At 35.1% G+C, this 14,204-nt stretch overlaps 1 protein-coding gene across 1 annotated transcript; it reads right to left on the bottom strand.

The window, feature by feature from the left end:
* Positions 1-5,398: 5,398 nt before the first annotated feature.
* Positions 5,399-13,368, bottom strand: ACTR8 (ARP8 actin-related protein 8 homolog (yeast); the record flags this gene model as incomplete). Its single annotated transcript, XM_010288681.1, has 11 exons — positions 5,399-5,557; positions 6,229-6,392; positions 6,687-6,951; positions 7,350-7,490; positions 8,058-8,153; positions 8,683-8,836; positions 9,170-9,302; positions 11,403-11,496; positions 12,067-12,240; positions 12,913-13,017; positions 13,258-13,368. Coding segments are annotated over 11 exons (1,581 nt in total), but the record flags the coding sequence as incomplete, so codon positions are not given.
* Positions 13,369-14,204: the final 836 nt, after the last annotated feature.

Raw genomic sequence — 14,204 nt, 5'->3', positions numbered from 1 at the left:
TACATCATACTCATGGCCTTAAAATGGGAATTTTGAGAATTCTGTACAGGTTAATTTAGATGATAATGCCATATTTTAATCCGTGAATATGGGATCGAGAAGTTTTCTTGGTTTCTCTGAGATGATGAATTTAGTCTAGTTACTGGTTGGTGCACTGTGACATGAACAAAAGCACCTTTAGTAGACTAAACAAATTCCTTGCAGGTTTGAGCATGCAGATGTGTCATTAATACCAAGTATTACTGTTTCTAAACCTGTTGGAGGCTTAATGGGCTAGCTAGTTTTACCACATACATTTTCAAGCAACAGTGCCTGAATTCAAACAACTTCAGGGTCCCTGTTGTAACTAACGCTTCTGACTTACCCCTTCAAAAGCACAAACACTCTGTTAGGTCATAAGGTGCCATCTGCAGGGTGTATGGTGCCTATGACAAGAACAGTTACAGCAGAAATCCATTTCATCACTTACATAGTTATTAATCATTTTAAACTAAAATCTTTTCAACCCTCAGGAAGTTTGTGGAATCCAGATATAGCTGTTTGTAAAATAGAGACAGAATTAGAAGTCAATTTTACAATCAGCAGTCTTGGGCTTGAATATTTAATACTGCTTTATAAGCATCAAAAGTATGAAGTACTTCTTGAAAAAAATATGGAAGCAAAGGTTATTTTCTGTTAAATCACAATAAATTGAAGGGCATAGTTCTCTAAGTTGTCTTTCTGTGTTAGCACAGCAGGAAGTATATGCTTCCACGGAAGTCAAATGAGCAGAGCTGGCCAGCACACACTGAGGACATGGTCTAAAAGAACTGTGGTTGCTTTCAGAAGAGTTCTGCTCCACTGTTACAATATGTTATTTTAGTTTTTGAGATTACACTCTTTAAGAATGTTTTTAAACAATACTATTTTGTTCAGAATGAGATTAATCAATGAACATGAAAACATAAGAAAATACATAGTAACTAGTTAATTAGGCTTCACTAACATGAAACGCACCTTGCTTGTAATTCCTACTAAGATATTCACCCTGTTTTGTTGTATTAGACTAGTAGGTTTAAAGATAAATATATGCACTATCTATAATTCTGATGTTAAGAATATATAATAGTTTTCCAGCCTATTAAATGCTATTTGAAATGCAATTAAATATTAAATATGATTTAATTTAGTAATGACTCCTTTTGTGAAAAATGTTTGACTTTTCCCCCCTCCCCCTCTTCTTCAGGATTTCATTTAATTATTAAGATAAATGAAACTAGAATTTCTGTGAGGATACCAGGGACTGATGAGAGCCCTGGCATTTTTATATAGGTAACTTTTTTTTTTATTTATTTTCAGTGAAAAGAGTATTTGCTTTTATATAATTAATGTGAAGAGTTTTATGATTTCTGACTAACAAACAAGGCACAAGCATAGCACTGTATATCACAATTTTTTTCTTACTAAATTTTTTTTTTTTACTTACAAATTGGTAGATATTAAGCCTCTTCTCATGGAGCTAATGTAAGTCTCTATTGTTCTGTAGAGTGTCTCTGTGCTATAAAGCTTAAAGCAAACATAACTGGTATGTTTACACTGAATTTTCTTAGATTTTTTACTTATCTCATTAATCCCTCTTAATTTCTGTTATTTGCATCACTTGTAAGGAAACTATCTTTCAAGAAAACCTGGTAACAGTTTTAGGAAACACAGTACTCCTGCAGGAGCCCAAACCTTAGTACAGAATGAAATACATGAAAGAAATTAATCTGTGCAGAAGTCCCATTTAACTGTGTATTAGACTTATTCTACTTCTTTTCCCCCAGATAATTCCTTACTTTGCTAAGTGTGGGTATGACTCCCCAAGGCCTACAGAAAACCTAACAAACTGCATGCAGATGAAAGCCAGTGGTTAGTTGAATATTTATCATTCTTGAGTCAATATTCAATGCAAAAAACTAAACAGAAACTGCTCAGTGTTTTCTGTTGTATTATGTATCATGTATATTCAGCAGATTTTCCCCTATATGTTTGCAAAAATCTGGGAAAATAAATGGTTTGATATACAGATATTTGAATGTCAAAATCCCGTTATAAAGCAGATACCTTTGGTTTTAGATGACTTTATGTATACCGGCCTTGGCAAATTTTGCCTTTCATCTTCCTCCTCTTAAACGGTGAAGTTTTATGCTTAATACAGTAATGCTGCAATTCAAGAATTAGTTATTTTGTAACTGTTGCTCATGGTAAAACTCTAAACAAAAGGGAAAAGAGGAGAATAACTGATGGGACATCAGTGGGCAGGAGGAGGTATGTTCCAGAATCACGGGATGAGCTTGCGGGGAGCAGATTAAGAATGATATGTCTTGTTTCCTTGCAAGTAGGGAAGAAAATTAAATAACTTGGTCAACAGCTGTGCAGTTCTCAATGTTAATGATTATTAACCATTTTGCATTACCTTTTAGCACAATTTCTCTTCCATGTACAGACATTGGAAATGCTCATTTCAATAGTTCATTAACAGCTTTTTCATCTGTGCAAGACTTGTTTCAAAGTGATTGTTCTTTCTCTTTTAGAGATCCTTACAATCAATTCAGCTGGAAGATTTGCGTGTTTTCTTCTTGCTGCTCTACTGCTCTCTATTATTGCTGCGGTAGCTTGCATCATCACAGATCACTGTAAGTTCTCACTTTTTTGAACTTTAGTATTTCTGTACTTTGTGTTGAGTTTTGCTGCAAGCATCCTTTTAGATAAGATCATATGAAAGAGACTACCTTTTAGGTATCATTGTAATATAAACTCTCTCAAATTTGTTGAGGAAACTGCAGATGTGGCTACATTGATGTTTTAGTTTAAATATTATTGTGCTTTTGAAGGGAACTTCACCCCCACTGGCCCCACTACAGTTTGGTTTGTATTGCAGGGTGGTTGAGGAGTGCAGCCCTGATTTTCTCGGATGAAATCAAACTGGAAGCTGTGCTCTAATGAATCTAACATAGTCCAACCACTAATTGCAGTAACTCCCCTGAAATACTTAGTGCAGAAATCTGTTCCTTGGCCGCAATAGTTTTGCTCTATAGTCTCTGCCATTCTACCACACTGTTAATGTTAGGCCTAGCCTTTTTCCTTCTGTTTTTTTTTTTCCTAAATGGAGAGTAAATATTTAATCTCTTAAACACTTGTAAAAACAGGGAATCATTTAGTGTGTGGGCAATTTTTGGTTTGCCCTTTCCTCTTTAGCAAACATCATGGGGACATGTGAGTATTTTGCTGTTTAATTTGTTTAGCACTTTTTTTCACAGTATTAGTGTTGCAGAATGACTTACAGATAAGTGCCATGCCTCTGCTACTCTCTTTTCATCAGTCTGTAAGCAAAGCTGCTCCCTTGGTGTAGCAGACCTTAAACTTTTCTAGCTACTGAACACTGTTTTGCTAAATTATTTTCAACATACTTGGAGAGATGAAGTACAGATAAGTTGTCTATGTTGGATCTATTTCATCATGAAGATGGGAATCTGAGCTCTAAATTCTAATTTTAGTTCACTATTTTTGCTCTCCATACTTTCGTACAAAGGTATCTAATTTTTTCTAGGAAAAAATAAAAGGGACAGAGTCAATCCCTCCATACGAATTTAGAACGCTATTCAAATTTTATTGTTTCTAGAAATACTGCATTTTAAGAGAGCATATGGTGTCTTTTTTGTTAAACAGATTCATTTAGAAAGTGATTCCTCCATCAGGTGCAGCTACAACTATGTGTTACAAGTACTGGTTACATATCCAGAAGTGTTTTCATCACGCTGTCCTTTCTTTTGCTGAACTGCATGAAGGCTGCCAGAATGATGTTGTTTTAGATGTGGGAGAAAAGGAAAATTGCTGAAAAAGGTCTTGTACAATGGCTTCCTGCTCAAAAAGCAGCAGCAGGTAGGGTTTGAACTGAGGAAAAGCACCCTACCACTGCTGCATGTGATGTTTCTTTTAAAAGCATGAGAAACCACAATAACAAAAGCATATTAAAGTGACATGACAAATCAGCCCTCTGTACAAAAATATATGGTGGTTTCATTCAATGAGGTGACTTCACAAGACACTTCTGTCCAAAATACTGTCTTATGAAGGACATTGAGATCTTCTGCAGAGACCTTCCTGTTTCATGCAATGATGTGCATGGCAAGAAGTTGCAAATTAACAGGTGTCTGGACATTGAGCTCTAGTGTCACGAAACTGAGGACAAAAGGATCAATAGCTGAACAAACAGTAGGGCACTGTAGCTACTGCGCCAGATTTAATACGAGCTTACTTACTTGAAATAAATCCTGAACAAAACACATTCTAAGTTGTTATTAATTATAAGAAATTTGTGCTCAAATAAAGCTATCAAGAATGTAATCATTGTGTGCAGTAAAATACTTTCAGGTAAGACTACAGCATAATTTGGGTGGAAATATCCTTTCTCTTTAGAACTTTTAATGAAAGCAGATTTAAAGGAAGCCCGTTCTTTCTCATGTGCTTTGCAGAACCTATATTCATTGATCTTTGATATTTATTATACTGTTAGAAGTGTTTTAATAGTTTTAATCTGGATTGTAATTGCAGATATGCATTTGAGGGTGGCAGGACCCTTCAATACAGAAGAAAAAACCCACCAGATAGCACTTCTGCAACTAAGGATTATTTGGTGGGAGAAAAAGTGCATGTGCCTGTACCATAGGATTGAGGTTGGTGTTGACTATATAAAAGATCATCTAGTTCTTTTGGCTGTATTATATTGGATTTTTTAAATAGGGAAATGAGTGGATAACTACCATGGATAATGAGAAGCTAACAGGAGCTTTTGATGATGAGAACAGGTAAGAAGAAACACTCCACTGTCAAATTCTTAAGTCTTTCCACTGAATAATATAATTTATTATATAAGCAAAATACCAACAGCAACTGTAGATTGGGTTCTCCATTTCACTTTTTCCATGATGATCACTTATATAACAATTTCATCTCCTGGTAACATTAGGGTAGGAATCAGAATAATGCATTAAACCCCCGGCCTGCACTCTTCAGCTATTGCTTCTGTGTACATGTGTCTGGAATGAATCTTGGCTTAACATCTGCCACATCAGTATTTTATACCTCAAATTCCCACATTGTGCAATGTTAATATACATGACATATAATATAAATGTAGTGAACATGGAGATGACTGATATTCGGTACACAGAATTCTATACATACAATTAAAAAGATTAAGTATAGAAATGCTGAAGTAATGTGCATTCAGTAAGTTCTTTCTGCACCATTTTTGGAAAATTTTTTAATAAAATACAAAAATATCTATCAGCAGAAGATCAGTACATCTGCACTGGAAAAAAGGGGTATTTGGGGAGAGGAATCCTCAATTAAGCAAGCTCCACTGTAAACACATTACCACATGTAAACATTACCATACAAATGCAGCTCGTTCTCTTAACATTCTGACACCAAAGCGCTGCCATTCTCGCTGATATATCCACAGCTCCTGAGTTGTATCAAGGCAGGCTAAAACTGCACCTCCTTTCCATGCAATTAAGCGGGGATCCATATCCTAAATTCAAAACATAGATTGTACACAATCACTGGTCTAATTTTGCACAGTTCTCAAAAGTTGTATCCTAATTTTTCCAACAGTATTCACCACTTAGAATCCTGGCGGGGGGGGAAGGGAAGTTTTTCCAAATTATTCAGGAAAAAATAGTGAGATAGAAATATGGAAAGAATATTTAAGATGTTTTGAGAAGTCACTTTTATTTTTTTTTAAGATGCCTTCTAGGCACGTCATGAAATCCTGCCTTCAGCCATGGAGGCTACGAAAAATACTTAAGTTTTGATTTTACAAATTTTTTGTGATTAATGCCAAATGGAAGTTGCTCTTTTAATGCTATACTTTTTTTTTTAACCTTAATAATAAGAAAAAAAACATAACACAATTTCTTGCTGAGCAGACAGGTTAACATCATGGGCCAGGACTAACTGATTCTTTAAGAATATGTCCTTTAGCTAACAAACACCTCAGTGATCAATACTAGTAACACTCTTGCTATACCTTAAACTTCCTGCCTACAACTGAAGAGTGCTATGTTACGAGCTGAAAGCTCTCCTAAATCTCCTCTGATATTCAATTAATCTGTGGTTTTGAAAGAATATATATTTTTTAATCTTTCAAAGATTCAAACCAATCATAGTTTATTAACCATTTAGCTATCAGTTAACATATACCTTAGGTCTTGTGATGACTTCAACATTTTCAACAACTCTTCTGAAAGAAGGTGGCATTTTGTTGAGAATTCGATGTTGAAGAAACTCTTGAGCTTTATGAAACATGAGGCCTCCTCCCACTACTAAGATGGAGCTGTACATCTTCTTTTTTGTATCATCTGATGCTGGAATGAATGGATACACAGAAATAGATCTGTTTTTAAAAGTGAATATAGTCTGTATTTGAATTATAAGAATTCAGTGTAATTCAAACCACAGAGAAACAGTTACCTGTTTGCTTTTAAAATTCTTTTTCTATTCCTTGGAGATTCAAAAAGTTGCAAGTATAAGCTACAGTGTAGCTACTCTAGAGATGATAAAACTTAGGGACATGCGTCTTTCTTTGGTAAAATGCAGGATTTACCATAAATCCACACTGACATGCATATTTTACAGAATTGTACAAATGTAATTCTTACCACAGCAGTCGATACTATGAAGAATGGCTTTGTCAAGGCCCAAGGCTTTGCCTTCAAACTGAGAAATAGCTGTTTTCCTGGACATGTGTGCAGTTAAAGGTTCCTCTGAATCGTTTCCAGATATTATACAATCACTCTGGGAAGATCCTAGCTCCACTTCTTGTGGGTAGAGCCTCTCCGAAATGTCTGAGCCTTGGCCTCTCAAGTCTCCCTCAAACGCACCAGGCTTCGACATAGATTTCCTATCGGCTGTAGCTTTTGCAGACTTAAAAATGAGAAAACAAGTTGAACTATGAAAAATGCAAAGAGATCTCTAACAGGTTACAGAACAATACTGACTTAGTTAAGGAACACTGTACTTCTCTACACCTTTTTGCACAGAAAAGTTAAATATAGCATTATTTCCTCATATAATTTTCATTTTAATTCCCACTTTCAAAGTAAGCTGTATCAATGCCGTAATATGAAGCCTTCTTAGACTCTGAAAATAAACAGTTCCAATTAAGGACTTGTCTAAACATTTGTAATTCCTTAGTCTAAATTTGTTCTTTAATGCTTCTGACCCAGAGAACAAACTTTGGTCTCTCAGATGAGATAAGAGTCCTGATTTTATTCCCCAATTAAATAATACTTAAATGAAAAATAAAACAAGCATTCACACACCTGCTCCTGCTTACTTTGTGTGGCTAGCAGATAATGTTCATCATGAGGATCCTCAGGGTCACCTTGTGACCTGTGTTGCAAAGTTGTCATTTTTTGTCCAACAATTCCAAAAGTTGCTGGATAAAACAGAGCCATTGGAGCCTGAAGAATGAGAGATTTGGCATGGTTTTACAATACAGTTTTTCTTTTTTTTGTGTTTGCTATAAAAAAAGAAAAAGCTTGTTCTGGTTTTCTAACAATTCAGAATTAAATATAAATTTTTTCAAATAGTTTTATAAAAGGCTAAAGTGTCTTCAGCTTTGTATAACTTAAAAAAACCGTAACAAATACACTTGTACATGTATCTAAGTTTCCTTACAGATTCTGGCATTATATGGTAAGTACTCAACTGCAGTTTGTTACAAAATTAGAAAATTCAATTGGGAGTTGAAAAACTTGCAAGATTAGCATTCATTACTGGCACGTGAAGGATAAATATGATCATATTTAGTTGAAGCTACAACCCTTCTGGCTAAAGCTAGTTAGGAAGTCTTGTGCTGCACTAGGCCCATTCATACATTTAAGAATTAATTTTAAAACTATCAATCAACAAGCATATGTTAAGAACAATCCACAAATCACATGGGCTTAGCAGCAGTGGGCCGATACCAAGTGAGGCCCTGAACCTCAATGCTGAATGTAATTCTTGTATTTTTAAAAAAAAATCACCTGTAATTTTTCATCCCCTAAGCGGAACTGGTATAATAAAGCTGGAGAATCTGGATGCCGGATTTGGAATTCATGATCTTGCAGTCCAGAAATATCCTAAGGTCAAAAAGAATGTAAACAAAAAATATTTATCTTTAATCTATTTAAACTGTAGGAAACAACAAAAAGTAACAAAACTCTTGACTATGAATTTCATTTACCTATTTTGAATTCTTTTTGAAGTCTTTTCCCCGTAGCATGATCTGCCAAAACAGCTTTCTACATGCCTAAGCCTCTAAAATGAGGGTTTGTGCAGGAAGAAAAGACCTGCTGGCAGATCTTACAAAATTGAAGTTGAAAACTAGCAAATATGCAGCTACTATCAGCTTCTTTCAGTAGTATGAACAAAGAAACTACCTTTCAAAGAGTTGGGATTCCTTTCAACAAGAAGAAAAATAAAACAAGTTAGAAATACTTCAAGTGTCAGGCTTCTCCAGCTTTTGCCAGTATTCTGCTGAGTAAAGTATTATATTTCATCCCCTTTACAAGCAATTGTACTCACAAAAAAGGTTCCCTGGAGTAGCATTCTGTAATTAAAAAAAAAAAAAAAATTACCTGGAGAATACACTATTTTTTCCCTTCTCACCTGGTCTAGATGACAAAATGTCTCCTTTAGGTGCTGAAGCAGCAGGCAATCCAACTTATTAGTTAACTGACAGTCTCTGTATGGGAATCCTGCTCGTTGCATAAGCCAGTAAAAACACCTTGACACATCAGATCCTCCATATGCAAGGCACAGCCTAAAGCACAGAGAAGAAAAAGGAAAAAGATTATTTTATTTGTTGAAATACTGATCTTCTACAGTAGCATGCATAGGAATACATGGAACATTTTAGACATGCTGTGATCATGACTTCCACATAGTTTGCAGAGCACAGTATTGGTTCTGCCTGTTTCCTTCTTTTAAAGATATCAGAATTCTTTAAGGTTCATATTGTAACATGATGACCATGTTACACGGCTCTCAGTAAAAAAAACGCTGTACTTAGAGAAATTTTTTCTTGTTTTTAAAGTCAAGTGTTTGGTAAACAACTAAGTACATGCTTGTAATAATTCTGCATATTAAAAGATACCTGGTGTTGCGATGGGAAACACCATCTTCTACACAGCAAACACTTGTCTTCTGATCGCCCACATCTACTATACACGCGCTGCTTAAACCGCTTCCAAAAGTAGCACAGACAGACTCCTGGTGTACAACAATTCCTAGCCGCACAAAGAGAAAATATATCCAATTTATGCCAAGCTCCAGAGCCATGTTGCTGCTGACATTTAAAACACATCTTAATGTCTTTTAAAATCTACTAACAGGCTGACTCTGAGCTAAAAGTTTGTATATTTAGTGAAGATGGGGTGGGAAGGACTTACAGATTTTTTTTGTTGGGTAGGCCCTTAAAGTCCTAAGAAAAGCTAAGAGCGGGGTGAATGCCTGTATTCAAATGTTCTTACTTTTTGCAAGTTTAAGGATATTGCCTCCAGACTTTACTTGTTTTTGTAACCAGTATTGCAGGGTCTTGGTTATCAGATGTACATGAAGCACTTTCCTAATTTTTTTCTAATTTTAATCAGGTATCATTACTATTAGCATTTTAGATATGTCCTTTAAATAGTTATAAAACAAGGTCCAATTTAACTGTCTGCTTTCCTTCCAAGCCACCTTTAACTCTGTAAAAGAGCACCTTTGTATCACAAGCCCATACTTAAACCTGAGAAGTATTTATTGCATGCTCAGTCTATCCTTCTAGCCAATGAAGGAAGGAATAGCTAAATTGAGCTGTACTCCGTAAAAAACTAAGTAAAATTACTATTTTAAAGGCAAATGTTTTTAAATAGATTAAGATAATTTAGTTATGCTGTATAATTAGTTCAGCTCTTTACCAAGTTATTATTTAGGAAATGGTGCTCTGAAGAGTTAATGATAGTTTCTGATTTTCACTTTCATGTATCAGATGAATATGAAGCTTTGTACCTTCTTCTTAGTATTCTTCCTGTTCCTCTGAAGCTAACACATTCCAACTGCAAATTCCTCTATCCTAGTGCCAGTACATTTTTTATATCATACTATTATTAGGTACTGTTCAACATTACTTCATCATAAAAACTGATGAGGAATCAAACAAAGAATGATTTAGAACCATTCTGGTCAAAAACTAAAACTAACAGCCAATATGGCTTGTTCCTTTTAACATGATGAAACAAATCAAATATCTATATATGTGTGTGTGTATATATATATATGCATGTGAACAAAACTTAGATCTCATGACATCAGTCTCTCTTTTTGTAGTGTTTATCTACCACCTACTTAATCCTTTCAGATGGGAAGTCTCTTTTTTTTTTTGATAAAATGAAGTGTCTTTATTAGATACAGGAGAGGCTAAACAAGTTCACTATTCAAGTAATAGTATCTAAACACATAGTCTGCTGAGAGTTAGGCTTGGCAACTGTTTGCACTTTGTACTGGTTAATTATTGAACAACAGCAGTATTAATCTCCAACATCTTACAATGAACTTGCTGTTTGACTAGTCTCTATCATTTAATTTATTATTCTTGTCCATTTTTTAAGCCTCTTTCCTTGCATACCTAATACAGAAAAGGCCTCTGCAGCACCAAAGGTACTAGTACTCTGATGTATTTCAAATTAAGTATGCTCCACATGGTTGGGTTACTGTGCCTTCTGTAATGACTTGCTGTGTTTTCTTTAAATGTGAAATCAGAGAAAGATGGCTAAGACTACAGCAGTTCTTTCCAGAAGACTAGCCAGAAACTTCCAGCAGTTTAACTGAAAGGAAACTGCATTACTTTTTTTTTCATCAGAGGGCTTTCCAGTCTAAAAATAAATATGCAGAAGAAGCTAACAATTACTTGGTTATTTTTTAAGAATTGCATTGCTCTTCTATATTTAGCATATGCACTTAAGCAACTCTGAAACCTCCTATTATGTCATTCTGTAGAGAAGACAATAGCAGCATCTTGCATCATATATTTTTGTTCTGAAGTCTGCGAATCTTAATACTCAGTAGAGTTAACTGTGCATTTTAGAAATACTTGACAAATCAGACCACTGCTACTTTCACCTCAGCTGAAGCGAGCAGCCCATGGCTGGAATACCTAAGAGCAAGCCAAGGAACTGTTTCAATGCTAGCCAACCATTTTGCCTCACTAAAAGACAGGTAATTCCCAACAGTTATGCGAATAGCAGATGAGAGGTGCTAGTCCCAGCCAAACTGGGATTGATGTGCAAGAATGTGCTTTAAAGGAAATAAAAAAATCTTTACGCTATCTTGCTTATATATGTTTTTACCTGAGAAGCCCATCTTCATTAGGATCATATTCACTAGTTCTTTCACGTGTTGTTTATTATAGATGTCTGGAATTAGTAAAATGCATCTGTAGTACTGAAGATAACAACAGAAAATTAAAGCCAGCTTTCAAATTAAGTTTCTCTTTATATTCTTGAATACCTGATGCTAAGGAAGAAAGCATAATATACAAATTATTCAAAGAAGCAAAATTATGGAAAGGGGAAAGGTTTTTTTCTAATTTGAAAAATGAGTTCAGAGTAAATACCAAGTGAAGTTTATAGGCTGCTAAAATGTTTAAAAATACGTCAGATATGAGAAAAACACCAATTCTGCAAGGAGAAGAAATTCATGCAAGTATTAGGCAACCACTCCTCAGTTGCCTCATTTTTAGTCAACACAACAAAAAACCAACCCCAGGTGGACTGTGAAATTTCTATAGTGGGATTTACAAACCTCCTTGTTAGAAGTTCTGTTAACAATTTTTGTCTCAAAGACATGCACAAAATTCCAAGTGAAGTCTTAGGAACCATGCTCATTAGCAGAAAGAACTTATTCATTATGAAAACTACCAGCAAGAGGCTACCAACAACAGCCGGTTGCTTCCCTTTTACAATAACGTTTACAGAAGTGGATACAACCCATGTGAATGTGTTCACAGCTCACCTTTAGGTCTTTCAGTGGTATTTCCAGATATTTTTGTATTGCATGTGACCATATAACCTCAAGGTCTGCTAATACTGCAGTGAGGGAGCCACCAGGTCCTGTGTGGAGATTCAACTGCCCTCTTCTAATAGGCCAGTGTATATCATAAGAATCCAGTGGATTAACATACAGTGCCTGAAAATAAGAGACAATGTTCTATGTATTGTTTTTCCCAAAAGATTAGTAACAATTGCTAGCAAAGTATTTCAGAAGCAGGTACAAGAAGACATACAGCAGCACTCAGACCAATGTGACAGTAATACAGTGGATTTCTTTTTAATGTATGTCAATATGCCATATATGATTATAAAGCATTAAAATAGTATTAAAAAGACATTAAATATATGGTTTAAATTGTTTGAATTTTCATATTCATGGACATCTACTATGAACATAACAGTATACTTTTCCATTATTTCAAATTAGTAACTAAAATAATTTAAAGACTCTCTGAAACTCATGAATACCTAGTTACTCAGCAGTAATTCCACATACTGCGCCTTTTATCAGTTTCTTGCCTTTTCTCTGAAGTATACCACATGGGCAAAGTTCTCACCTAGTCCCTGCAGAAACATTGATTTATAGCAGCAAAGGATCAAGGTTACTTGCTAGGCAAATGGGGGAGACTGGCTGGTCTTGCTGAATAATAATAAATATTCAGTTAGTCCATGGCAAAGCTTCTCATTTATTGCTTGACTAAATGTATATGCCTTTCAATACAGACTAACATATAGCAAACTGCTACTGATTACATAACCACATTAAAACATAATAGTAAGCCTCATTTCAGCAGAAAATGAATCTTACCTCTTCTCCTACCAAAAATTCAGGATGATTTGATGTGTTTGTCCACTTGGCCCCAGAGCTGTGATCTAAAATAGCTGGACGCATCTGTCTGTTGTATGACCTGGCCTGAAATGTAATCAAAACAAATGCAGTTGACAAATACTTTACCAGTCACTTTTTATGCACCCCCCCTGCCCTTGAAGAACCATTTTAAATCTTCATTTTCTCGGATCTTCAGAGTTAGGTCACACGACAGCACTATCCATATTTGCTGTATAAAGGGTATCTATTCTCCACTAAAATATGGCATCACACCAAATGACTGTATGAATGAACAATTTCATAAAAATCTTAAGAACGAGTTACCTGATCAGGTGACACTGGTATACGCCTTGCACCATTTGACATCTTTTTGGACCATATTGCTTGGTCCACCATTTTAAGTCCATTTTGTCTCTGCTCAGTACTTTCAGGTTTCTAAACAAAACCCAAACATACGCAATGTAAATACTTACTTTTCTAGCTACATGTCTGTATGCTGGTAATTATGGAGCTACTATTAAACAATAAAATCATTACTGTAGTTGATAGACGGTAGAAAGGACAGAAGGTTTGCACATCGTACAATGAACACATGCTTATTTTTAAAGAAACTTTTTTATATTAAAGTTACGAACACCTATTTGTCTAAGTCAACTTGAATCTTTTAACTGATTGTAATGGCTGCTGTACTTCATCTCTAGAGTGATGAGCTCAGGACATTATTTAACTACAGAAATATTATGTGGGAGCAAAAATGTTTAAATAGCTCTCAATTATTTAATGGTGAGGTTTAATATTAATGACAATAATTTAATGATTTTTTGTACAGATTCAAAGTAAGAATAAGAACACTAAATATATTTTTTGAGCAAGCTAGACTAAAATTACTGGCTATGTTATCCAAGTTACAAGCCAACTTGTAACAAACACATTCACAGATGGAGCAGTCCAATTCTAGTTCTACAGTTGTCATCTATAAACAGAAATAACGTGAGTGATACCAGACTACAGAGCAGAGCAATCAGTGCGTACAAACCCTCAACCTATCCATTTATGAGAGTTAGTTCACTGCAAACAAATCAAATAAGGCCCTAACACAGACTGGTACAAATCTAGTGACTTCAGTAAGCTGATCTACAGCACATTAAAAAGGAAAAAAAGTTCGTCTTGAGAGGTATTTCTCTGGGAAAACATAATGCATGAGAGGAAGATAGGCATTACACAACAACAAATGCAAGAGAATCACGGCGTTAAAACATCCATTTTAGCAA

The sequence above is a fragment of the Phaethon lepturus genome, unplaced genomic scaffold (assembly GCF_000687285.1).
Source record: "Phaethon lepturus isolate BGI_N335 unplaced genomic scaffold, ASM68728v1 scaffold21136, whole genome shotgun sequence".
Classification (NCBI taxonomy): domain Eukaryota; kingdom Metazoa; phylum Chordata; class Aves; order Phaethontiformes; family Phaethontidae; genus Phaethon; species Phaethon lepturus.
Note: the sequence above shows the minus strand (reverse complement) of the source record. Positions and strands in the feature narration are given on the sequence as shown.